This window comes from Pipistrellus kuhlii, unplaced genomic scaffold, assembly GCF_014108245.1.
Source record: "Pipistrellus kuhlii isolate mPipKuh1 unplaced genomic scaffold, mPipKuh1.p scaffold_m20_p_2, whole genome shotgun sequence".
Lineage (NCBI taxonomy): Eukaryota > Metazoa > Chordata > Mammalia > Chiroptera > Vespertilionidae > Pipistrellus > Pipistrellus kuhlii.
The window spans coordinates 175,854,924-175,880,486 of NW_023425515.1; the positions used below are offsets into that span (position 1 = coordinate 175,854,924).

The following is a 25,563-nucleotide window of genomic DNA, read 5'->3' on the forward strand; positions in this document are numbered from 1 at the left end:
TCAGCTTTAGATAGGAGAGCACTCAGCAAGTTCTTCATAGAGAAAACAGAGACTCCAAACATACTCAAAGCTCTTCCGGCTTTCAAAACAAAACAAGCTCTTCAGTTTGTTTTATTGTCTCCTTATTGGCCTCTTTCTTTCATTCAGTTCTCTCTAGATTTTTATCCCCATTTCTTTCAATAACCAGCTGTATAAATGTGGAGAAATAATTAGTTCTCGGATATTTATTCAGTATCTCCATCCCACAGATAAAGAGATGGATGGAGTGAGAGATGATCCCAGTAAGACCATTCCAGGAAATCTGCCTCCTCTGCTGGTTTTACTTCCTCGAGCAGAATGAACAGGTCATGGGCTTTAGATCAGGCAGACCTGATTTCAACTCTCACCCAGTGAACCTGCCTGGCCCTGCCCTTCAGATGACAGGACCTCCGTGGAGTAGTCCCCACAGGCTGATGGGAAATTCATGCATATGTGTGCCTGCTCTAGTAAGTGTTTTAACATTTCACTTCTGCCTTTTTCCTCCCAGCATCCGCCTACTCTTCTGCCTTCTGAACCCCCTGGCTGTGCCATCCCGCAGGCCATGGAGAATGAGCTGCCGGTCCCCCATACATCTAGCAGTGCCAGTGTCACCAGCAGCGCCAGTGGGGTCAGTAGCAGCAGCGGTGGAAGTGGCCGCCCCGCTGGGCCCCAGATTTCCGTGTACAGTGGCATCCCTGACCGGCAGACCGTGCAGGTGAGATTCCAGCTGATCGTGGATTGGATTCCTTGGTCATCTCCAGGCCTAGCAGGAGGGCTGTCAGCATGGTCTAGTGGAATGGCCATGGTGTTGAGTCTGTGCAGTTAGAAGAGCCTTTTATCGTTTCCTCCTTTCCCTGAGACTGTGGCTCAGCCAGTCCCATCAGGAAAGAGAGAATGTAAGGCCAGGGAGTGGGAGATGGTGGCTCAGAAGAGGGGTGATGGAGGGAGGGAGGGAAAGGAGAGAGAGGAATGCATCACCCTGTGGTCTGCAAGCCCCAGGGGATTTCTTCAAAGGGACTGGTAGGACTTTCCAGGCGGCTAGGACAAACCCTGGGAAGAAGGCAAGTCTGCCCTGAGGCCCCACCCCACCCCCAGCAGGGAGGACACAGCCCTTGGGTAAGTTTTAGTTGGCTGGTGTGTTGCTTAAGTGGCCATAGTCCTCCCCCTTGTGAGTTTTCTTTCTTCCCACGCCGTCCCTTCTCTCTGCCTGGTTGAGCTTTGGTTCCCTCTGCCATCCTCCCTGTGTCCTAATCACCCTAACCTGAGGCTGAAGAAGGGAAGGGAAGGGGAGTGTTATTGGCATGGGACACAGTGTCTCTGGAGGCTGAAAGGATTTCTGTCTCCCACAGCCTCCCTACCCCCTGAGAGTGAGTCAGAGCAGTGATGGGCTGCCTTAAAGTCATGGGGGGGGGGGGGCAGCCAACACAGGGAGACCATCCTGGGGGGCAGTGCACTGAAGAGATGCGAGGTAGACGAGGCAGAGATGCCTCCCTGAGAGGTGATTGGTTGTGGTGCTCGCAGACCTGTGGGGAAGAGAGGGGGTTGGCAGGTGTTAGCAGAAGGGTGGGTCTGTGGTGGGTGAGTGGCCCAGCTGTTGGACCCTGTCTGCACCTCCCCCGTCCCTCGCAGGTGATCCAGCAGGCCCTGCACCGGCAGCCCAGCACTGCGGCTCAGTACCTGCAGCAGATGTACGCCGCCCAGCAGCAGCACCTCATGCTGCAGACTGCGGCACTGCAGCAGCAGCACCTCAGCAGCGCACAGCTCCAGAGCCTGGCGGCCGTGCAGCAGGTGAGAACGGAGGATGCTGCTGATGCCCCAGGGTCACTAGCTGCAGGAGAAAGAGATAAAGTGGGCGCTGCACCCGTGCCCTGTGCATGCTCTCCCTGGACCCTCACAGAACCCCTCAAGTAGGTGTGATGCTCAGCGGCCTCTGACAGATGAGGAAAAAGGCTCTGGGAGTCTGAACACCTGGCCCAAGGTCACACAGCTCCTGAGTGAAGCAGGTAGAACCCTCAGCCCGCCCAGCCCAGCCCAGCCCCGGCCTTCCTTACCAAGTCACTGCACCACAGAGACAGGACTGAGGGTCAGAGAGGTCCATAAGCAAAGGCATTGACCATTCAGCTTGCCATCAGTGGCTGAGAAGAACTCATCATTCATTCATTCATTCATTCAACAAAATATTTTATGGACCTATTGTATGCCAGCGTTTATGTCAGGCACTGAGGATACTGTAGATTCTGTCTTCTTGGAGTTCATAGTGGGAAGACAGCCAGTACACAGAAACCCAAATAGACAAGGAAACAAAATGTGAACATCTCAGCTGTGGTAAGCTGTGACTGAATAACAAGGAAAACCTTAGATTGGGTGGCCAGGGAAGGCCTCGCTGCTGGAGTGACATTGACGCTGCCCTTGAAGGCTGACAAGAAGCTGGCCAAGGGGAGAGGGTAGGCTGGACATCCCAGACAGTGTGTACAACGCTCCGCATGGGGGCCAAGGTATGATGGAGTGGGGAGGATGGAGGACTGAGAGCTGGAAACCTTGCAAATAGCGGTAGCTGACAATTTGAGTGCTTACATGCAAATGCTTTGCCTTGCTCAATCCTTTTAACAACCGACCAAGGTAGACACTGTTATTGTGCCCACCTTATGAGGAAGGAAACTGAGGCACCCACTTAAGGTCACACAGATGAGGCAAAATGGAGGTTTGACTCCTTCCCACCTGTTGTACTTCCTTGGAAGGTGAGAGCCTGGGCGGGACTAAGGGAGATCTGGGACTCTAGCGATAAGAATTGTCCTTTCCAGGCGAGCCTGGTGGCCAACAGGCAAGGGAGCACCCCCGGCAGCAGTGTGTCTGCACAGGCCCCGGCCCAGTCATCCTCGGTGAGTAGATGGGGGCCCCCAATCCAGGACCAGCTCCGTCCTCCTTGCCCAAGACCCAGTGGTGGGGAATCCTCAGCCATGTGGAATCATGGCTGGAATCTATTACTCTTGCCAGAAATCATACGTGTCTCTCCCTAACCCTTACTGTAACAACTCCCTGTCATCGTCCAATGCCGAGGTTCTCTGTTCATAGCTCAGTTCTCTCGCCATTGGACCCTCCCCCGCAGCTCTGCACAAAGGCCAGAGACAGGGCAGCGCTGGGGGAAGATCCAGGACCAAGGACCAGAGATGGTTCTAAAGAAGGCCGAATCCACCCAGGGACGGGGGGAGGGGGAGAAATGGGTGCAGTTGGCACAGAGGTAACCAACAGGACCTCATGTTTCCTACTGGTGTCTCTCCCATCAGATCAATCTGGCAGCCTCCCCAGCGGCAGCCCAGCTCATCAACCGGGCTCAGAGTGTGAACTCAGCGGCCGCCTCGGGCATCGCCCAGCAGGCTGTGCTCTTGGGCAACACATCCTCTCCCGCCCTGACTGCGAGCCAAGCACAGATGTATCTGAGGGCACAGATGGTGAGTACCCAGCCTGGGCCACGGCTCAGGTGGGCCAGGGGGAACAGGCAGAGAGTCTGAGGGATGAGGGAAGGGTAGGGATTAGTCCAGGTTGGGAGGAAGCCTGGGAGACAGTTGGCAGAGATAAGGGTGGAATAAAGAAGGGAGGGGAGCTGGAAAGCTGAGGGAGCTTTGGTATGGGCTTACTGACAAGGACGCGGGGGTTCCAGGCTGACATCGTTACCCATGATGCCTCCTTTCCTTCCCCTCCGAGAGGGAAACAGAACTGTGCTCCTCCTTTCAGAAACGACTCCCTAACATTCATTAGGGTGGGCATTGCGGGAGTCCTTGCCTCAATGGTCTGTACACTCAGGCACATCAGATAAGCAAGCATAGAAACATCCATACACTCCGCAGACATGGGGACATCGGTCTTAGCTCACTGTGAAGTCCCTACTGGTGATCAAGGGTCAAAGGTGCATTCCAGCTCAGATAGTGAAGGTGGCAGCCAGCGTCAGGACATGCTGCTACCTCCACTGCCCTCCCAGCTGGGCGCCATGTTAATCATGGTCACCCTATCAATTGTTAATCAGGTGGGCATGTTTGGGTCGAATGTACTCAGAGTGGCACCAGCCCGGGACATGCATACCTAAGATCCCTCCTCTACACCTGGCCCTGAGGGCTGCAGGGTCCCTTAGGAACTTAAGAGGTTCCTAAGATTTAGTAGAATTTCCTGGGAAAATAGCAGCGTGCCCCCTAGGAGGCAGAAGTATCTAATGGTTCTGCCTCCATCCAACCTAAATATGTCTCCTTTGAGCTCCTTGACACACAGTCCTGTCCCCCCTCACTCCTGTGGCCAGAATTTGACACTCGGAGCCTTTCTGGTCTTGCTCCTGCACTTCCGTTCCTGCCTCAGTTCATTGCTTGGGGTGCAGCTCCATTCCCAGGGGCTAGCCTCCTAGACACACCGCACAGACTCGGCTTCCACTCCTCTGGGGAGACAGCCACATGGTGGCATTGCCCACGCGGCCTTTGTCTTCCGTTACTCATTCCCTCGCCCGACTTAGCTGCCCCAACTGCGTCCTGAAGCTTGTCTGCCGCCCTCCCCAGAGCAGAACATACATGCACAGAGGGTGCCTCCTAGAGTTCTCAAGACACCAGCATGTCCACACTGGCCCCAAGCTAGACTCACCGCGGTGGAAGTGTCATGCAGAGAACATCATGTAGCCTGCGTTGTGCCCCGTGGAAGGAGATGCGGACACAAGTACAGCTCTAGACGCTCTGCTTCCTCTACCACTGTTGTCTACACGAGCGCGCGCACACACATACACACACGTACACGCACGTACACACACGTACACACACGTACACACACGTACACACACATACACACACATGCACACACGTGCACACACACATACACATACACACACACACACACACACACCTAAACTTGACTAAAAATTGAGCAAATCATCCCTTCTGGAGCTGAGTCCTATTCTGTCCCAACCTAGAGTCAGGAGTGGGTGAGACCTGGCCAGTGACCCTAGGCGGGGTCCCTGCTCCCTGGACGGACGCTGAGGAGAGAGTGACTAGGAAGCCCTGTGAATGTCCGTGCCCCCTAGGATGAGCTCCTCACAGAGGCTGCTGCATAAGCCTGACTGGGGTACAGCCCTAGGGTGCCTCTCCCCCTCCCCCTCTCACTGCCCAGCCTCGATGTATCTGAGGGCACAGATGTATCTGGGGTCAGGATGCCACGAGCCTCGAGATTTTCAGAGAATCCCCTTGGACTCCTTCCCTTTCTTGCCGATTTCCCCGTATGTGCTCCCTGGCTAAGCTGTCTGTCCCGTGGCTGAGCCCACGTTGGGCAGGTAAAAGGCGCCTCGTTTCCTGTGATTCCAGGCCCAGCCAGGTAACCTGGTGCAGGTAGCTAGGAGCCTAGGCGGCACTGTTCCTTTGTCCCCTCAGCTCATCTTCACGCCCACGGCCGCCGTCGCTACTGTGCAGCCCGAGCTCGGCACTGGCTCCCCCGCCCGGCCCCCCACCCCCGCCCAGGTGAGGACCCCATGCTTGTGGGAGGGCAGGGGGGTGGGTACCCCATCGCTGGGTACTGACACTGGGTATGGGCCCACGCCCTGGGGGAGCTTTGAATCTCTGGGAAGGCTGGAATCTCCTAGGAAAGCAAGTGGGAGACTGGACGGCCCAATGTGCCTCAGCCCTGCTCCTTCCTTCCCCACTGAGAAGGCCTCAGCCACTCCTGACCCTGTTCCTGCAACACAGGTCCGGCGTCAGAGCAGCGCGCTGAGGCCAGCGTGGTTGCCAGTAATGGCCTGGTGGTCTTTGCTACCTTTGTACCTTACACTCGCCCTCCCCAATGTAACTTCTGCTGCTTTGGCTGCTTTCAAGTGGAAAATCCCACTCTGGTTGCATAGACTAGCACCGCTAGGAATCAGGAGAAATGGCATGGAAGGGGGAGGGAAGATGAGTCCTGGATCCCTTCCCTCCGCTGGGAGCACACAGGCACCGCTGTGGCTGTAAAGATCCTATGGGCGGCCCGGCAGAGGAACACCTCCCACTCCCATCACCCCATCCCCAGCTACAGAGCGGGGCCCACGTGGAGGACACTTGGTAGCAAGATCATCAGATTTGTCAGATGAGAGTCTGGCAGGGCCTCTGTATGTCCAGCAGAGGGCACCAGCGACCAGGTTGAATAAGCAGGCCAACCGGTGCACAGCTTATCCTGGGGACCAGACAATCCTCTGCCTGGTTAGGATTATCAAGCAGAATAGGCCTTGCTGGTTTATTAGCTTCCTGGTTTGCCCTGGCCTTTTCCGCCGTGGCAAGCCCACGTCCTGCGGTGCCTGGGAGTTCTTTCTAAGTGGTCTGCCCCCCAGCCTGCTAGTTTGGAGGCGGCGGGAGCTTACAGAAGGGAGAGCGCCTGTCCTGCCTGCCCGGGCCTGCCCCAGCCTGAGCCGCCCTCCCTTCTCAGAATTCCATTTCTTCTGCTGGTGGATCCAACAGTAGCGCTCTCTCATCCCCTTTAGGACCTCTGCCTGCTCCTGGCTTCTCTTCCAGCCTAACTCATTCTCTTTGTCTCTGATCTCATACACGATCCCATTCAGCTATTCCTGGATCCGTCCCTAACTCCTTCCCTGTCTTAGTTGTGTGTTGGCACTGTTCCCACCCATGTTCTCTGGACTCCTGTAGACCCCTCTTTTCCAGGTACAGAACCTGACCCTCCGAACACAGCAGACACCAGCTGCAGCAGCTTCGGGCCCTCCCCCTACTCAGCCTGTCCTGCCCAGCTTGGCCCTGAAACCCACGCCAGGCAGTAGCCAGCCTCTGCCTACCCCATCACAGAGCAGAAGCACTGCTCAGGGTTCCCCTGCAGGTACCAAGTCTGGCCTCACTGACAGTGTGATGGAGCCCCTCAAGAAAGGAGATGGTAGCAGCAGCGCGCCAGGGAGCTTGGAGGGCCGGGCTGGGCTCAGCCGGCTGGTGCCCGCTGTGGCTGCCCATCCCCTCATTGCACCAGGTAAGCACTCCGGGAAGAAGGATCCTCTCCCAGAAAACTGTGGGCCAGGGAAAACTTCCAGACTTTCCTTTTCCCCATGGACATGCTAAGATCCCAGCCATGTGTCTCTCCCTTCTTCCAATCTTGAGATGTTCATCAGCTCCTCGATCCGTTTCATGCTTCTCATCCAGCCTTAAAAGGAAGCCACATCCGTTGGACTAAACGAGTCCTTCACACTGGGCACAGCAGTGAATCTCAGAGCGTGCCGTCATAGCTGTTGACCCTGAGTGGGTGGAGGTTGGCAGCGAGACTATTTGGAAATTCTCTGAGAGTCAGCAAAGAGGATGGTGCCGGCCAGAGGCATGCAGGAACACATGGGAGAGGAGGAAGTGGGAAGTTCGTTTTCTCATCATTCCACAGACATTTGTTGACCCATATTTGCCAGTGGTATTGCCAGTTCTGGATAGGTGGAGATAAATAAGACTGGGGCCTGCCCTTGAGAGCACAGTCTGGAAGGACAGACAGGTACAGTGAGATGAGTGCTGTAACCTGTGAGCGCCAAGCACTGTCGGGACCCAGTGCACTGTCTGTCCTTGGGGGAAAGAGGCAAGAAAGGTCCCAATGAGATCACGCGAGAATAAATGTAGCAGATTTTTAAAAAATAATGCAGCAAGTCACTTGTGAGGCGAGTTCTCTGAAGGAGGTGAATCAGTCTTCCCTGGGGCTAGACTCCTTTCCCTGCCGGCTGGAATTCTCCCAGCACCGCCTCTTGTCCGCCATCCCATCCCGATGGGAAGAACCTGCCAACAGCCCTAGAGGCCTGATTTTCCCTCCCAGAGAGCAAGCTGTTCTAACACAGAAATAGATGTGGCGGTGGGCCATGTGGCTTTGCATTAAAGACACACTCAGTTTGGTCGCATCCCTGGACCATCACCTGCCCTCGGACCTCATCCAATCTATTTTTTTTTTCTTGAAAACCTTCTCTGAATGAACCAAGATGGTCAAAATATGATTCCTGCCGAAACCGGTTTGGCTCAGTGGTAGAGCATCGGCCTGCGGACTGAAAGGTCCCGGGTTCGATTCTGGTCAAGGGCATGTACATTGGTTGCAGGCACATCCCCGGTAGGGGGTGTGCAAGAGGCAGCTGGTCGATGTTTCTCTCTCATCGACGTTTCTAGCTCTCTATCTCTCTCCCTTCCTCTCTGTAAAAAATCAAAAAAAAAAGGAAAAATATATATATATACATGATTCCTTGCCTAAAGGAGTGTACAGTTGAAAGGACAGAGCCAGGTATACGGTATAAGCAAATCCATTCACATCCTAAATTCCGTTAAGGGAATAAGCAGGGCGTCAGTGGGCACAGAGCAGGATGGCCGGATGAAATGGCACGTGAGTCTTGAAGCATGAGCAGTTGACCCAGCAGACAAAGTAGACGAAGGTATTCGAGACAGGAAAGCGTTATGACAAGGAGCTGAAAAGAATCTGATTTAAAGTCCTTTATTCGCCTTTTTGAGGTTTCAAGGACAAAGGGTTGGTCTCTGCCTTCCAGGGTCACTACAGACCCTTCGGAGGCCTCCCTGCCCTGTGGCTCCGCCTGTCCCTTTCTGTCTGGCATTGCTTTCCCCGCAGATTGCTCCAGGCTCTTCCTTCAGGGGGAAAGGAACGGAGGCTCAGAGGTACAGACTGGGTCTTACAGCGACTTGCTAGCAGCTTGGACTAGAGCAGCGACCCCAACTTAGCATCTCTTCTCCCTATTCACTCAGTGCACAAGCCCGAGAGCAGAACTGGGAGCCAAGTCCGGCCGAGTCAGATCCTGGATCTCAGTCATACAGCCATGTTTGCCTCTCCTTTCTGACAGTGGTTTGGGGCTTTCTAGGCCTTTCTTGTTTCTGACTTGAAGCTCAAAGAGCCGGCGGTTCTGAGACTGTTCTAGGGTTTACAGAGTCTAAAGGAGGGCTCTCTTCTCTCAAGCCCGGTCAGGGTGAGTGCAGGTGAGCCGCAGGCTGAGGGCCAGAGCCCAGGTGTGACAATATGTGGCTCTCTGCAGTGCAGGCCCAGTGCTTCCACAGAACTCTCTATGGAGCAGCTGGGAGCCTCGGACCACAAAGACCTTTCCCCCAGACACACAAACCAGTAGGCTTCGCATTGTTTCTGCCTCCCACTGCCCCCTCCTATTCTTCCTTTCTCCTCCCAGCCCTTCCCCTCTGTAGACCCTGGGGTTCCACTCCCCCACCCCACCTCCCAAAGGGATGACAGCGGCAGTTCAGGATGCTGCAGATCCTCTCAGGCCCCTGGGACAAACAAACAAACAAAAGGACTGAACTAACCCTGTGATCTGATGCCCGGTGGGGGCGGGGTGGGGTGGAGGGGCAGCCGGAGCCGCACCTGCCCCGGGCTCCGCAGTCCCCCAGGCGGAGGTAACTGCTGGCCTCCTGCCCAGTCAGCCCACTGCGAGCGGAACGATCAGAGCATGCGTGCATGCCAATGGGGGGGTGGGGGAGCACAGAGCGGTTTTTTGTTTGTTATTGGAGCATTTTTGAGCTGGCTGGCTGGCTGGCTGCCCCCAGGGAAAGGAACCAGTGGAGACTTGCGGCAGGCGGTGGAGGGGCCTCGCAGGGAGCAGAGCAGAGGGGAATGGGACCTCCCGGGGCTGTTTCCTCCCGGAGCAGGCAAAGGCGCTGGTCCCAGCTGGGACTGCTCCCACTGACAGCTGTTTGGGGGCATAGCCCCTCCCCCATGGCAGGCTCCCCGCTGTTCCTGCTCCTGTCACCTTGGCAACCGGCTTCTTTGGGCTCTGCAAATAGAAAAGGTCCCTTAAGCCTTTGGAAAGGAGTGGGGGAGGGGAGCGAGGGGCGGGGAGCAGAGCCTGAGAGGTTGGGCTTCTCAGTGCTGACCAGGCCTGAGAGGGGCAGGCGGCAGGGGCCCGGGCCTGGTTTCCAGGGAGGCCCAGTCCCAGGGAGCTGGGCCCAGCACCCTATGAGAGGCTGGGCTCCTGGAGTCCTCGTTCCAGTGGAGACACTCGAGGCCCTGGGCGCAGTCTGGCCCTAAGGTGCGGAGAGAGGGAGACACTGCGACAAAAGGGAACGCGCGGTTCATTGAAAACCCTGCGCCCTTTTCACAGGATCGCGCCGCAGATGCCCGTTTTTGTTCTGCCTCCCCGTCCCTCCTCAGGTCTCAGGAGGAGAGAACGCTCTCTGGGGAAGGACTGCACATGGCAGCTTTGTGTACCACAGAGAGGGTTTTGTGTCTGCAGGGATGTCTGTCTGTAGCAGGCTGGACAGTGGGGTGCTTGCTGATTCCAGGAATCTGGCGTTCCATATCTCCCTCCCAAGCAGCTGCCAAACTGGGGTTAGACACACCTTTACTTAGAGAATCCAGTAAAAATGAAACGTGCAGGCGGGCCTGTTAGCTGGCTTAGCATCAAAATTCCTAACCATTTTGATGTTAGAATCATGCAAGTAGCCATGAAGGTCATTTCAACTATCCGCTGTAGGACCAAGTTTGGGTTACTAAGAATCTCCTTATATTGGGGGCCATCCACAGGGTATCAGTGGGATTTTATATTTTATTCAAAAGCATCCCTCAGCATAGATGAGAGAGAGAGCGCGCGCGCGCTGTGGTGCACAGACGCCCCTGGAACTGTTGAGCATCCTTCTTTCCTGGCTTTCCTCACCCAGGCTCCTGTTGTGTACAGTATTATTTCTATGGATGCTACCAGCTAAGAATAGTAATTCCGGTTCATGAACAATAGTGAACAATTCAATTCCAGACCCTGTACTAAATACCTTTTCTATATATCTCATTTAATCCTAACAAGGATTGTTTCATCTCACAAATTAAGAAGATGTGGCTTAGAAAGAATAACTACCTGTCATCCCCAAATAGTTTGTGTGTTTTTTTTCCTCTTTAATTGTTCAGTTCAGCCCAGCAAGTTTTCGTTTAGCATCTATTATGTGCCAAGCATAATGCTAGCCATATGGGAGTCACAGAGCTGAACAGGTTTGAATTCCAATAGGGCTGGTGGAAATGTGAGTTGCACCTTGACAAATGAGCAGGTTTCAGGAACTGAACAGAAGGAGGATTATCTCCGTTGGCACCGGGCAGTGCCTACACCCAGAGAGGCCCTGTGTGCCCCGGACCATCTGTTCATGGAGGTGGGACCTGCTCCTCCTCCCCTTTGCCTGCCTGCTGCCGTGAGCTCCTTTCCCCCTGACGCCCTTGTGTTTTATTCCAACACTTAGCCCCCAGAGGAGCTTGTCTGTTCCTACGTTTCAAAAATCTACCAACTGTCCACAGATGACTTCCCAGTATGCATCCATCCCTGCCCCCATCCTCGCTCCCAGAGGCTGCCAGCCAGAGATAGGATATTCCCACTGGATACCTCCCTGCCTGATTTCACATGTTTAACACTTGAAGAATTCGTAAACAAACAACCAGAAGTCTTCCTCTACGGAGGGATCCCCTCTCCCAGCCTGACCACTGCCGTGAGGTTTTCCCCTGCACCAGGCTCACCATCTCAGGCTTATTTTGACTTAATGTTTCCTCACCAGTGGGGAGGGTGTTATAAATGGCAAAAGCACAGGCTTTGGACTGAGACCTGGTTTCGGACCCAAGCTTCATCACTAACTTTATGACCATCATCAAGTTGCTTAATGTCTGTAAACATCACTTCGTTTACAAAACAAAGATGATTGTATTTACCACAGGCTGTAAAGATGGATGAGTGGCCTGCAAAGTGACCACCAAAGAGTAAGCTCACGGAGGCTTAACTGGTTGCCAGGATGTCCTGTTCACAGCTGCTAGAATCGTCTTCCGCAGAAACACTGCCGCAGGGTGTCTTTAGTTCCTGCTTTGTCAGTTGCAATTCTCTACTATAGGAGAGACTCAATAAATAGCCCCTAAAGGTTTCCTGTAGACTAACTCTGCTCTGGGGTCCCTTCCAGATGCTCCCCCATTGCTCATTGCATCACTCTCATTGCTATGGCTTCCTCACACAGGTCTTCTTCCCCACTCCCACCCCTTTAGGTCTATTTTACCTCCCACCTTCTGGCGTAACACTCCCCTGTCATTGTCCATCCCTCCAAGATTTCCTCTGACTACCTCAGCAGGCTCCCACAAGCCGCCAAGGCCTGTGTGCTTCCCGGCCTGCACCATTCCCTCGCCCGGCAGTGCTTTCTGAGCGTGTGTTACCTGCAGGCACTGGGCCTCCTCTGTCGGATGCAGTAGGTTTCCCCCTAACCCTCTGCACTGGGAAGTCATTTGGAAACCACTCTCCGCTTCAGCCTGTAAAATGGGAATACCGCCCATTTGCCTGAGGCTTCTTATAAGAATACATGATACTCAGCCAATGGAAAAATGCTGTGAGGCGTTCAAAGCAACATACAAACAGCCACCACTTATTGAGCATCTCCTAGGTATACATGAAGACCGTAAACTTCTTTGTGGTTTAAACATAATATTCCATGTGACTCTAACTTCCCTATGTAGTATATGTCACCATTTACGGAACAGAAGCCAACATGCTTCTGTTGGTTACGCAGTTTGAGAGGTTACGCAGTTTGTCTAAGACAGCAAGACTCCAAGCAGATCTGACTCTAAAACCCATGCCTTTAGCTACTTAGTCTGTACTACCTGTCCTTCTGCCAGGGGTGCGTAGTTTCATTTTAATGCTCCAAGCTGCCTGATCAGGAATCCCTCTCACAGAGGGTTTGGGTGGCTTTGCCAGCCGCTGCAGAGCAGGCCTGCGGACATGAAAGCATGGGTGCACCAAGGCAGAGAGCCCCTGCAGTTGGCAGCCCTGTTTTTATAACCCGGTTTCCTCTTACAGGGAAACTCCCTCCACTCCGCACCCCCCTCAGATTCCCCCAGCCCTCAGCTCCGAGGACCTGCACCCCGGAACACTCATGTGGCTGTTGCTTTCCGTTTGCCCAAAAGGAGCTTCCTTGTCTGTGTGCATCAGACTCTGACCTCTAGAGCTGACCTCAATCTCAGTTATACCCTGAGGCCTGAGACGTCTTTGGAGCTGAGCGGCCTCCTGAGGGGGCCAGCATCACTTACACCTAAAACTGCCTCCTCTCTGGCTGTTCTCCCAGAGACACCCTGAGTTCCACGGTACAGGATGCCCCGCAGGTTCCTGAACGCACCCTGCATTTTATACCCTCAGCACTTCCCACATACTGTTCCTTTCGTCATCTTCCTAACTCTTGAGGGTGCTAACACTCTTTTCTTCTGGGACATCTTCTCTGCTCCCCTTCCCAAGCCAAACCCCCTTCTCTGTGTCCTCGGCATTCGGTCCTTATCTCCTATCATAACATTGACCAAGTTCCGCTGGGAAAGCTGTTTGCCAGCTGTCCTTTCACTGAAGTGTTAGCTACCGTATTCTAGGGTCCATATTGTAGTCAGCACCAAACATAGTACTGGGCCTGCAGGGGGTGCTTAGTAATGTTGTGGGGTGACTGAATGGCTGAAAGCATCTCTTCATTAACTTTCTAAACCGTGAACAGTAGCAGGTGGTAAAAAGTTATGCCATTCCTATCTCACAAGTTCCCTCCCCACATAATATTCCCGTAGCTCCAAACTCTAACCAGTTCTTGGCTGGGATGCTTACAGCACCTGTACTTGTAGACTTTGGGACGAGTGCGAGCATTTCGGGAAAGTGAGCTGTGTCCTGCATCCTTGACATCAATAGAGATCCATTACTGATAAATTGACAGTGGATGCCGTGAGGGGGCGTGTCAGTAATCCCTCACAGCCAGCCCTCCTGCCTGGAGGACCTTAATCCCCATTGCTAACACAGCCATTTGGGAACTGCAATCGGCCTCTTTAGATTCTAAGGAGGCTGTTCAAGGTTAGAGCACCAGACCGTTCCCTGAGTTTCCTTTTAGTGGGGCCCTAGTTCCTGCAGACACCAGGCTGCCCCTCCCCTGCTCCCCAGCAGAAAGGGCTGGTGAAGCCTTCCGAAGCTGTGGCTGAGGTCCCACGGAACCAACCCTTTGATCCTTAAGAGATGAATTTTCTAGCATTGGAGGGTGGAGCCAAAATGGGTGCTGGAATAAAATGAAACTATTGGACCTTAGGGAAAATATAAGAAGGAAGGTCCAGAGAGATTTCTGTGCATCGATTTCATAAAGGGCTATCCCTAGGACAGTGCAAATCAGAGTCCCGGAACAGCTGGGAGGGAGGGGAGAGTCCTGCTGGCTGCAGGGTGACCTAGATTTGATCTGTGGCGCTCTAGACAGTGTGAGACAAGACATAAACTCCGTAGAGAGGGACAGTGAGCTTGGATCAAAGAAAGAAGAATTGAAAGGTTGGTTTGTGTTGTGGAAAGTGATTTGTGTTGCTGATAAGCACCGGCGATGTTATAGCTGCCACGCCAGTCCTGTTAAGCTCCAACAGCAGGACAGACCTGCAGAAGAATGCTTATCCTCCCTGAAAATTCAAGTAAAACCTTTTCCCTTATTACAAAATCAGGAATTCAGGTTTGGGAACAGAGTCACTCCAGGGGCTGTCCATCTGAATGTCAGACGCTTTAGATGGCTGCAGACAAAGGAGAGTCCCCGGTGGCTTCGGATCAGGGATCAGATCTGTGCACCAGGAAGGGTCATTTGCAGTCATCTGTAAGGTGGGCTACAGGAGAAGAAACTGAATCACAGAGACCCATTAGGTTACTGCAATACTTAATATAAAAGGGCATTTACCCAGGACAGTGCTGCAGTTAATGCATGGTATTTGTTTCTTATTAACCTCAGAAGGATGTATACTCTACCCAAAATGCATTGGGGTCTTTGACCTATGAACTTATCTAAGCCTCCAGGAGCTTTGTTTACAGCCGTGGCATGCACTAGCATTATTTGTTCTAAAACAATTGCCTTTGGGTTTTCAGGAGCAGCGAAGGGTGGGGGAGAGAGTAGGGTAGGACTGGAGGCCTAGGGATGGAGGGCCAGGAGGCCAACAGTCGCCTTTCCCAATTTGGTGAACAATGTATTGTCCCTAATTCCCTCATTATACTACTTATGCTCTGTAGTTCCAGAACCTTCCTTCTCTCTAACCTCCTTTTGTTTTCATCTTACAAGTCCTGAACTTTAAACTATTTTCCTGTGGTAGCCACTCACATTGTAAAACAGGAAGAGACTTGTATGGTCACCTCGCCCAAACCTCATGTTTCACAGATGAAACTGAAGCCCAGAGAAGGAAAGGGACCCTCTCAGGCCACACAGCCAGCGAGCAGTGGGACGTGCCACTGATCCTCTCAGCTCCTCTGACCTGCACCATCTCTGGCTCTCACGTCAGATGGGCAGCCCCTGGAGTAGCTCTGTTCCTAAACCTGGAATTCCTGATTTTGTAATAAGGGAAAAGGTTTTACTTGAATTTTCAGGGAGGATAAGCATTCTTCTGCAGGTCTGTTCCGCTGCTGGAGCCTAACAGGACTGGCGTGGCAGCTATAACATCTCAGGTTGTTATCAGCAATTGTCTTAAAAATTCCTGATTGTGAAGTTTGCCCGATTAACATTTTTTGCCTGGTTGTTAAGTTTTGAGGTATTCAGTGTGGAATTAGGAGACAAAGCTTTGGTTAGGGTCAGGGGCAACTTATAAATCACCAAATGCCTGCTGGCAGTTTTCATTTGGCCATTCCACCATCACCTCAAACCCAATACATTTCTCTCAAAACCTCATCGCCATTGGAGTTCCCCTCTTTCATCACTGACTGACATCCAGACCGTAGCCTGTGGGCCATCCCTGTTCCCCATCTCTCTGCCTACCACAGTCCGTCACCAGGGACCACTTTGCTTTTCCTGAATGCCTCTTGTTCCTGACCTGGATTTCAGTCGAATTTCCTGAAACGCTACTGTATACAAGACATGAGCTAGACCCGGAAGGGAATACTAAAAATCCTCACCTCAAAAGGTCAGCCTGGTTAAAATGCAGGGAGAGAGGCCAGCAGCAAATGGCAGCCAATGACAATAAGTTTACTTGACACTTATCTACTGTCAGGCACGAGGTTTTGGATAGAGAGCTACCTGACAGTTTTGATGCCACAGGGTTCATGATCTGCAAGGAAAGAGAGCTAAGAACAAGTGTAGGTCACTGTAGTACTGCTGATTTTGATAGAGGTAAGCCCAAGATCGTTTGAGAATCCAGGCCTGAAATAATGGTTTTAATTATAGCTAGAAATGCTTGAACAGGACTGGGTGCCAGCCGCTGGCTGTGCACATCGTGTCATTTTCTCTCACTTTATTTGCACAGTTTTTTTGTTTCCTATTTCATCCTTACAACTTTCAGGGTGGGAACTATATTTCTAATTTTTAGACAAGGAAGCTGAGGCCTAGAGGGGCTGCACACATAGCCCAAGGTCCCATGGCGTGTAACAGCAGGTCCTGGTAGCCCGGCCCCGGTCTGCCTCCTGCCACAGTCTGAGGACCACTGTGCACAGCTGGTGCTTCCTGGAGGAGGCCAGCCTGGGCCGAGCAGAGGGTGAATAAGAACGAGCCAGACAGAGCTGGGGTGGGCAATGGGAGGCATGGAAAAAAGCAAGCGAAGGGCCTGGAGGAGAGAGAGAGAACATGGAACACTAGAGAACCCAGCTGGAATGTCAAGGAGAGCTTCCCAAGGAGGTGAGTTTGGCATTGGGCTTTGAGGGAAAGCCACGGGCCCAGTGTTGCAGCACAGGAGGAAAGGAAGAAAACAGAAAAGACTGGGCTGTGACCAAGTCAGGCTATAGGTGAAAGGTGAGAGCAATCCACACTGCGTTTGAGAAGCCGCCTTTCTGTGGGCATAGGCGGGGGTCCATTTGGGGGCTTGGCAGAGGACGAGGTCAAGCCACACCCCCTCCCTGGTTTTTCCCCTTCAGCCTACGCTCAACTGCAGCCACACCAGCTCCTCTCCCAGCCGCCTTCAAAGCACCTGCAGCCCCAGTTTGTGATCCAGCAGCAGCAGCAGCAGCAGCAGCCAGCACAGCAGCAGCAGCCCCAGCAATCCCGGCCCGCACTCCAAGCCCAGTCCCACCCCCAGCTTGCCTCCATCCCTCCGAGTTTGGCCCTGCAGCCCAGCCCCGAATCCCATGCCATGCCTCTAGGCCCAGTTACATCCACCCTGCCGCTCCAGTGTCCCACTGCCAGCCTATACAAGCCTGGCAGCACTCAGCATTGCCACCCTCCCGCGCCCGATGTTGGGCCTCACAATGGGTATCCTGAGGGCCTGTGCCACACCCCTCAGCGCAGGTTCCAGCATGCCTCGGCTGTCATCTTACAACTGCAGCCTGCGTCACCCGTGGTGAGTAAGACGACCCCAGGCTCCAAGAACAAATGGGGGCCACCGCTCAGGTAATCCCACAGCCCCCAGTGGGGTGTGCTTCCAGGTGGCTGAGTGGTGAAGTCCTCTGGATATTCCACGAAAGAAGGGGGCCTCTCTCTGATGTGGGGCTGGCTACATGGAATGTCCTTGTCCTCTACCCAAGCTCCACGGAGCAGGGCAGTGTCCGGAATGTAAAGGCAGTTCATGAGAAGATCCTCCCTGTCCTGTGTCTTCACAGCCCCAGCAGTGCACCCCAGAGGACTGGAAGGAAGTGGTCCCTGGGGAGAAGAGTGTGCCTGAGGCTCGGTCCCGCCCATCAGGCCCATCACTGCATCAGCAAGCCATTGTCACTGCCATGCCCGGGGGCCTGCCTGTACCCAAGAGCCCTAACATCCAGCAGATCCCAGCTCACGGTATGAAGTGTACTGGGGCCCTTGGGGGAGGGGAGAGAGTTGGCCTTCTTTGCCATCCCCTAGCTAGCATATTGTACTTGGGCAACTAGAATGGAAGGAGAAACATAAAAAGCAACGAGGAAGCTGGGCAGGTGAAAATGGAGGGAAGAGAAGATGAACCAGGTATAAAGAAACGGGGTCTAAGAAGGTATAAGATAAAAGGCTGGGGAAGAGAGTTGAAAATTCTAGATGCAGACTCAGGCCTGCATGCCATTGCTGTCAGATGTGTTTACACATCCGTATGCTAGCTGGGGAGTTCAGGTATCCAGTTGTCTCCGTTCCCTGATTCATTTGGCAGGAGAGGAGTTCTTGAAATTGGAAATATGAGAAGATGGCTGGGTAGCTCAAAGATGAGGGAAATGACTGCCGGGGGGAGCTGGAAAAGGATTCAGAGTGAGTTCGGCTCGTGGAGAGCATCTTTGAAAGAACAGTGCTCGGCTGGGACCCCATCTGTCTTCCTGTGAGTGCCCAGCGACAAGTGGGCTTGCCCATGGCCTGGGTTTCAGGAGATTCTGCTGGATCCCCCTACCCTGACGGGAGAGTCACAGCAGTAGTTCTGCCTTTGCAGCAATCCATTTGCTTTCCTTCCCTGCCTGCCAGTGTGCACGGCAATCTTGGCCCCGATTTCAGTGACTTTCTGAGCCATTTGCTGCCTGCAACTCAGGGAGGCAGTTCCAGTCATTGGACTGTGTGTTGGGATCAGGGTGGGAGAGCCAACAAAAGGTTTGGAAACTGAAGAAGGAGAAATGAGAAGAATAGCACTTGAGGACAAAGTAGGGGTGGGGGTAATAAATGTCCTATAATGAATGGATCAAGGAAAAGGAACGCAAATGAATATGGAGAGAGAACATTAGAAAAATTAAAGGACAGGAAGGAGTTCATTGTTCTCTTGTCACTTGCAAGATAAGGGTTCATCATTTTGAAAAGCAGTCGTTCCATTGTGGAATTGCTCTAATGATCAGGAAGTCACTCTTCAAATTAAGCCCCAATCTTCTCCCCTGGAACTTCTACTAGTGGTTTTGACTGTTATGAATTATAACAGGGTCCATCTCCTACAGTGTTTGTAGACTGTTATCATGTCTCTTTCCTCTCCCTCCCATTAAAGAAAAATATGGACACATGTAATACCTTAATCAATTTTAAAAAATGAAAAAAGAGAGAGAATCAGCCCTGGCCGGTGTTGCTCACTGGTTTAAGTGTCAGTCTAAGCACCAAAAGGTCATGGGTTCAATTCCCAGTCAAGGGTACGACCCTGGGGTCAGGGTGCATGTGGCAACCAATTCATGTCTCTCACATCAATGCTTCTCTCTCCTCTGTCTCTCCCCCTCCCTCCCTCTTTTCCACTCTCTCTGAAAAGCAATGGAAAAAAATATCCTCTGTTGCAGATTAAGAGAGAGAGAGACGGGGCGGGGAGAATATCTATTCTAAAGACTGAGACTTTTTTTTACAATGTCAAGACCTCTTATTCCCACCGTTCTGGTTATTCTTGTCTAGGCACTTTGCACCTTTTCAATAATTCTCTTAAAATGTGATCCACAAAATTAAGCACCTTAATTCCAAAGATAAAAAGCCACAAATCAGTAGGTTGGGACATGGACCTTGCTGTATTAGCCCTTCAGGGGGCAGGCAGGACTGTTTTCCAGATCTGCATGGTATGGTCAGGAGAAATTGAAACTTGTTGAACACCTACTATGTGCCAAGTGCTGTTCCAAGTTTTCCTTTACCCATGATAATAAGGCCAGGAAAGAAATATTATGGCCCCCATTATTTAGAGGAGAAAACGAAAGTCTTGAAGAGGCTTCAGGTCCCATAGCTATGAAAGCACCATGGCTCTGGCTACACCCTTCCTTCCTTCATCAGGAGATTGCACCAAGGGAAACGATACTGTTGGGTCACAGAGCACTGTGTCACCTGAATTCCAGAGGGTTGGGTCTGCTTTTGTGTTTGAGGTTTCTTTTTACATGGACTGCTTTCATTCCAGGTCTCCCCAGTCTCAACCTCATACAATTTCTCTTTTGAGCCAATGTATAGTTAATGACATGTTAAATATCTTGTGAATATAGCCCAGAGTTCCAGCCCAGTAAGAAAACGGTAATAGTTAATAGCTAACATTCACTGAGCTCTCTCTGTCAGGGTTTACATGTATTTCCTCATTTAATCCTGACAGTAACCCTCTGAAGCAACTTTTATCATCCTCATTTAAAAAAATGTTTTGATTTTTTTACAGAGAGGAAGGGAGAGGAAGAGAGAGTTAGAAACATCCATGAGAGAGAAACATCAATCAGGTGCCTCCTGCACATCCCCTTACTGGGACCTGCAACCAAGGTACATGCTCTTGACCGAAATCAAACCTGGGACCCTTGAGTCCGTAGGCCGTTGCTCTATCCACTGAGCCAAACCAATTAGGGCTATCATCCTCATTTTAAAGATAAGAAAACTGAGGCACAGAAAGAATATGTGGTGGGACAGAAATGTTTCATATCTGAATGTTGTTAATCATTACATAATGCCTCTGTTAACTTTGCCATCTATAAATTATATAGCATGTTTTCTTTGTCTTTAACCAATTTGCGGATAGAAATGTTGAATAGGACCCAACTGAGGATACATGCCCTGTCTATAAGATGGTGATAATCAACATTCTTTGTTCAAGTATTTGTTACCCAACAATCCCTAAATGAACTGACATTTGCCTACTTTTCTCCATCTTGTTTACAAAGCTCTCAAAAATCTCTTTCTGTAATCTAATCAAGATAATCTATACTAATAAAAGGGTAGTATGCTAATTAGACTAGATAGAGCAGACGTCTTACAGACAAAACCACAGTGGCAGGGCTGAGGCAGAAGTGGTTAGGGGCTATCGGGAAGGCTGGCAGAGAGGTTAGGGGCGATCAGGCAGGCAGGTGAGCGGTTAGAGCCAGCAGTCCCAGATTTTGAGAGGGATATCCGACTGCCAGTTTAGACTCAATCCAATAACCAGCAGTGGTACATCCCCCGAGGGGTCCCGGATTGGAGGGTGCAGGCTGGGCTGAGGGATTCCACCCCCCATGCATGAATTTTGTGCACCAGGCCTCTAGTATACACATAACAGGCATCCTGACCCAGAAGGTCTATCTAATGAGAGAAATAAGCTTTACACAGTGGAAACAATGGTCAGCCACCTAGTACTTAACTGTATAACCATCCTGTATTTGAATGCCTGCTCTATGCAAAGCACTGTGGGATGGGAGGTAATACATAGAGTAAAAAGATCTGTACCCTACCTTCAAAGAGCTAGAGTTCTGCTGGGAAAGATGTTAAGTGCACAGGGGGAAAACATATACAATAAAAACTAAAATGTGATAAATGCTATAGAAGTATTACAGGTAAATTCAATAAGAGGGAAAAGTTACTACCAAGTATAGATTATCAGGCTAGACTGCAGAGAAGTGGCATTGTTCTAGAGCAGAGGTTAGCAAACTATATCCCAAGGGCCAAATCCATCACAGCGCCAGCTTGAGGTTTTTTGTGGTTTTTTTGTGTTTTGTGTGTGTGTGTGTGTGTGTGTGTGTGTGTGTGTGTGTTTACCTGAGGATATTTTCCCATTGATTTTTAGAGTGAAAGGTGGGTTAGTGGGAGAGAGGGAGAGAGAGAGAAAGAGAGATCAATTGGTTGCTTTCTGTACAGCCCTGATCAGGGATTGAACCCACAACCTGGGTATGTTTCTGGGAACCTTTGACGATGCTCAACCAACTGAGCCACTCCGATCCAGAACATCACTGGTTTTTGTACAGCCCCCAAGTTATTGCTGGTTTAACATTTTAAGATGTTTAAGAATAAAAAGAATAGTCTTCATGATACATGAAAATTATACAAAATCCAAATTTCAGTGTTCATAAATAAAGTTTTATTGGAGCACAGCCACCTGTATTCATGGACATGTTACCTATGGTTGCTTTCCTGCTACAACAGCAGAGCTGAGGAGCTGCAGCAGAAACCATATGTCCTGTAAAGTCTAAAATATTTACTGTCTGGTCCCTTACAGAGTTTGTTGACCACTGTTCTTGAGTCTTGACCTTGAAGGATAGGTAGGACCTGGACATGCAGAGTTGGGGAAAGGGCACTCCAGGAGAGTCGTGGTAGTAGAGGTAGGGAGTGGGAACGCGTGGGCATGTTTGGAGAATAGAGAGAAGTTGTGTATTTGATCCTATGTTACTTTCTTTTATAAAACAAAATATAGCCGAGACCGGTTTGGCTCAATGGATAGAGCGTCGGCTTGGGGACTGAAAGGTCCCGGGTTCGATTCCCGTCAAGGGCATGTACCTTGGTTGCGGGCATATCCCCAGTAGGGGGTGTGCAAGAGGCAGCTGATCGATGACTCTCTCTCATCGATGTTTCTAACTCTCTCTCTCTCTCCCTTCCTCTCTGAACAAAATCAATAAAATATATTTTTAAAAAAACAAAAAAACAAAAACAAAATATAAGTCTAAGAAATGCAAAGGCAGAAATGTGAACATTAATGAAATAAGGCTCTGGAAGTTTGAAAGATAGTAGAGGGGAAAGGGAATAGGGAAAAGAAAGGGAGTGAAGTAAACAATCAAGAAACATAAATGTAAAACGTGGAAACAAAGACAAAGGGATGAGGGAGACCTAATAGGAAAAGAGAGAGAATATGAATGAAAAAAAAAAAAAAGAGTCAAGAAAATGGGAAAATGTTGGGAACAGTGAGAGAGCAATCCTGGGGAGATTCGTGTTGTCTACTCTGCACAAAGCTGGGAGTGGGGGGAGTGAACTTGTGACTCGCTTTTGTATCCCCCACAACTCCCAGCATATCTCCTGACTGAATGTACTTCACCAGGACAATCCCATTTAAAGCAGTGTGGTTTAGGAAAGAAAAGTAACATTTATTAGGCTCCAACTGTATGCCAGGCAGGCACTGCTGGCACTTTGTATAAATGTCCTCAGTTAACCTTCACAGTGAGCCTGAAGAGTCGGCATTCTTCCCTTTTATGGAGGTGTAAGCCGGGTCAATTCGATCATTACTTAACCTCTCTGATCCTCAGCTCCCGGGGGAGGATAATGGCTCCTCGGGGGGCTGTTGCGAACACGCGGAGTGCGCGCACGCGGAGCTGACACACACCGAGCGGGCAATGACTCCCCGTTATTATTATCGCATCTTATTGGCCCAGGCGGAGGCCCCGCACCGCGCCGCGGGGACTCCGGAGGCGGCGAGGGCACGTCCCGGCGTCGAAGCCCCGTCTCTAAGGTCCCTAACCGCCGCGGGCCTCGCCGCGCCTCCCGGAGGGCAGGAGGCGGGGCCCGGCGGCCGCACAAAGGAAGCGGGCGGCCCGGCTTCCGCGCCGGCGCCCCGCCCCCCGCAGGCCCCGCCCCGCCCCGCGCGGCCCAGGCCCCGCCCCGCGCCTTCCCCCGCCCCCGGCGGAGGCGGCCGCGGGAGCCCGGCCGGGACGCGCCGCATTGTCTCCACGGCGGCCGCAGCCCTCGAGCGCCCGCCGCGCGCGCGCCATCCGGCCGTTGCCCGCGCCCCCGCCCCGGCCTCGCGCCCCCGCCGCCCTTTGTTGTCGCCGGCCCGGCCGGTGCGGTCGGATGCGCCGCGGCAGCCCCGGGCCGCGGCTCGGAGGCTCCCGGCGGACAGGAGGCGGCCCGCCCGGGCCCGGGACTCCGCGCCAGGCGGCGCCCGGCCGAGGGGCTGCGTAGGCCCCGCCCGGCCAGGCCCAGCCGGGCCCCGGACAGGTCAGTGCCGCGCGGGGGAGGGGTGCTCGCCGGGGGCGTCCGCGGCCCGCGCACCTCGCGCTCCAAACCGGGCGCCGCCCTTCGGGGCCACTCCCGGCCCGGGCCTGCTCGGCTGCCAGGCCGTGCCAGCCGCGGCTCTCCCTCCCGGCGCCCGACGGTGCCCCGCTCCGCCGCCCCTCCTCGGGGTCCCTCCCGCCCCGCGCTCCCGCGGAGGCCTCTGCCGCCAAACGCTTCCGTGTGTCCCCGTCCCCGTCCCGCCCCGGGCCCCCGCGCCCCCGCCCTCCCGACGGCGAGTCGCCGGGGTGGACGTCCCTTTTAAGGGGCCAGGCTGCCTGCTCCATCGATGGGGACTTCTGCTTGGAGGCCTGAGGCTTCGCCGGAGAGTTTTGTTTTCAGTCCGGTTCAGTTTGTAATTGGATGGAAAGGGACACGCTGTGCCGTGCCGTGCCGGTCTGCTCCTCTCTTCCCTTTTTAGAAGAGCATTTTCTCTCCTCATACCAAACGGTGGTGTACCAGCTAATATCGAGGATCCTTTACGTCGGGTTTGTGAAATTCACTGTTTAAATGGAAGTGCCCAGAGAGGGGATGATGAGCCCAAGGTCAGGTTGCAAACGAATGTGAAGCTTCAACCTGAACTTCTATCTGTCTGGGCCCCCTGTCCCTCCCCGCCCGCCTGATACCTGGACAGGTTTCACTGACACGACTGACAATGCTTTCAGTTCTGACCAACTTTCCTTTCCTTCCTGCTCCCTACTTAGAATGTTTACCTGCTTCCAGTGCTGTCTTCAGACGCACTTTCTTTTCCCTGCTTTACCGGTGACAGCTTTCTCCTTCCACATCTCCCATCCTTGGTTTTTAATCCCCTCCTATTAGCATATTGGGCCCAGAGGATCCTTGTCGTGAACTAAGCCACCGACCTAAATCCGCCATATGCCCTCGATTTTTCTAGGACAGCTCCAATGTAAAATATTCCATCTATTGTCTTATCAGCCTGTGTGTCTTGATTTTGATTTAGAAAATAGTCACTTTAGCTGTGTCTACCCTGCTGTCCTGGCCTTTTCCAGCCATTTGGCTCTGGAGCATAACTGAGTAATCCAATTATCATTCACCTGGGATTTTTCTTCCCCTTCTGAGTCAACCCAAATGTTGGAACTGCCAGGATTTTAGGGGTGTCTGAATACTACCGGCTAATGAGGCAAGGCAATGCCTGCTTACTCCTTTATTTCTGCCCCCTCCCCATCATTTATACCAACACAGGGAAGCAGACACGTGGCAGTGGCCATTGATTAAGGCTCAGGTGTAAGTCATAAGGGATGTAGGGCTTTATGTCATTTGACTCTAGAATAGAAAGTGCCTTACTGTATTGGTTGTAGGGCAAGAGATTCTATCTTGAGTCTTAAGAAACCTGCCCGCACAAGTTTCTTAATTAGTTTTGGTTTCATTCAGTTAAGTTTCACAGACCTCTGTCGGGCTGCTTCTTACAAAGGAAGCACTTGCTAGGCACTGAGGAAAGTATAAAAGTGATTTCTCCACACAGCGCCGACATCTGGATCTGTATTTGGAAATAGCCACACTTTTGAATCAGCTGATAAACTTGCTTTCCACTGTTTCTGTACCCGAGTTCCAGTCCCTGTGAGGCGGGAACCAGATTTTCTGGTTTGGCTCATTCACAAGGGCTGGCTTGTTTCACGGAGGGTCCAGCAGATGGGTCGTGGTGCACTTTTGGCACCTGCCCTGCCCTTTCCAGGCACTCTTCGTCACGTGATCTCTGTCTCTCAGCCCACCCAAAATACTTTTTCTCAGCCTTAGTCTTGAGAAAGTAGGCAGTTTCTTAGTCCACTTTTCTCTTGAGTTGGTTTCTCAGTTATCCGATAGCTTTTTTTTTATTTTTTTATCCTCACTTGAGGATATGTTTTCATTGAATTTGAGAGAGGCGCATCGAACTTGCAGCCCAGCACATTCCCTGAGGGGAAATCGAACCCGCCACCTTTTGGTGTAGGAATGAAGCTCTTGCCAACTGAGCCATCGACAACTGAGCTACCAGGCCAAGGTGGCCAGGGCATCCAACTGCATTTTTGTGAGCCGTCTCTCCTGGTCTCTGCTCCCTTCTTTATTTTTCTTGTTTTAAGCT

At 52.2% G+C, this 25,563-nt stretch overlaps 1 protein-coding gene across 2 annotated transcripts in view; it reads left to right on the top strand.

The window, feature by feature from the left end:
* The window catches only part of PHC2 (polyhomeotic homolog 2), a 78,176-nt gene that overhangs the window by 32,365 nt on the left and 20,248 nt on the right, over window positions 1-25,563 (top strand). Inside the window, exons 2-9 of one of the 2 annotated variants that reach the window (XM_036448468.2) lie at window positions 527-733; window positions 1,648-1,806; window positions 2,820-2,897; window positions 3,303-3,467; window positions 5,415-5,501; window positions 6,669-6,981; window positions 16,808-17,229; window positions 17,489-17,663. In XM_036448468.2, coding sequence (XP_036304361.1) covers window positions 581-733; window positions 1,648-1,806; window positions 2,820-2,897; window positions 3,303-3,467; window positions 5,415-5,501; window positions 6,669-6,981; window positions 16,808-17,229; window positions 17,489-17,663 — 1,552 coding nt within the window. In that variant the 5' untranslated portion in view covers window positions 527-580. Of the gene's footprint in view, window positions 1-526; window positions 734-1,647; window positions 1,807-2,819; window positions 2,898-3,302; window positions 3,468-5,414; window positions 5,502-6,668; window positions 6,982-16,807; window positions 17,230-17,488; window positions 17,664-23,136; window positions 23,433-25,563 lie in introns of those variants that run through there. The other variant, XM_036448471.2, reaches the window with a different exon arrangement.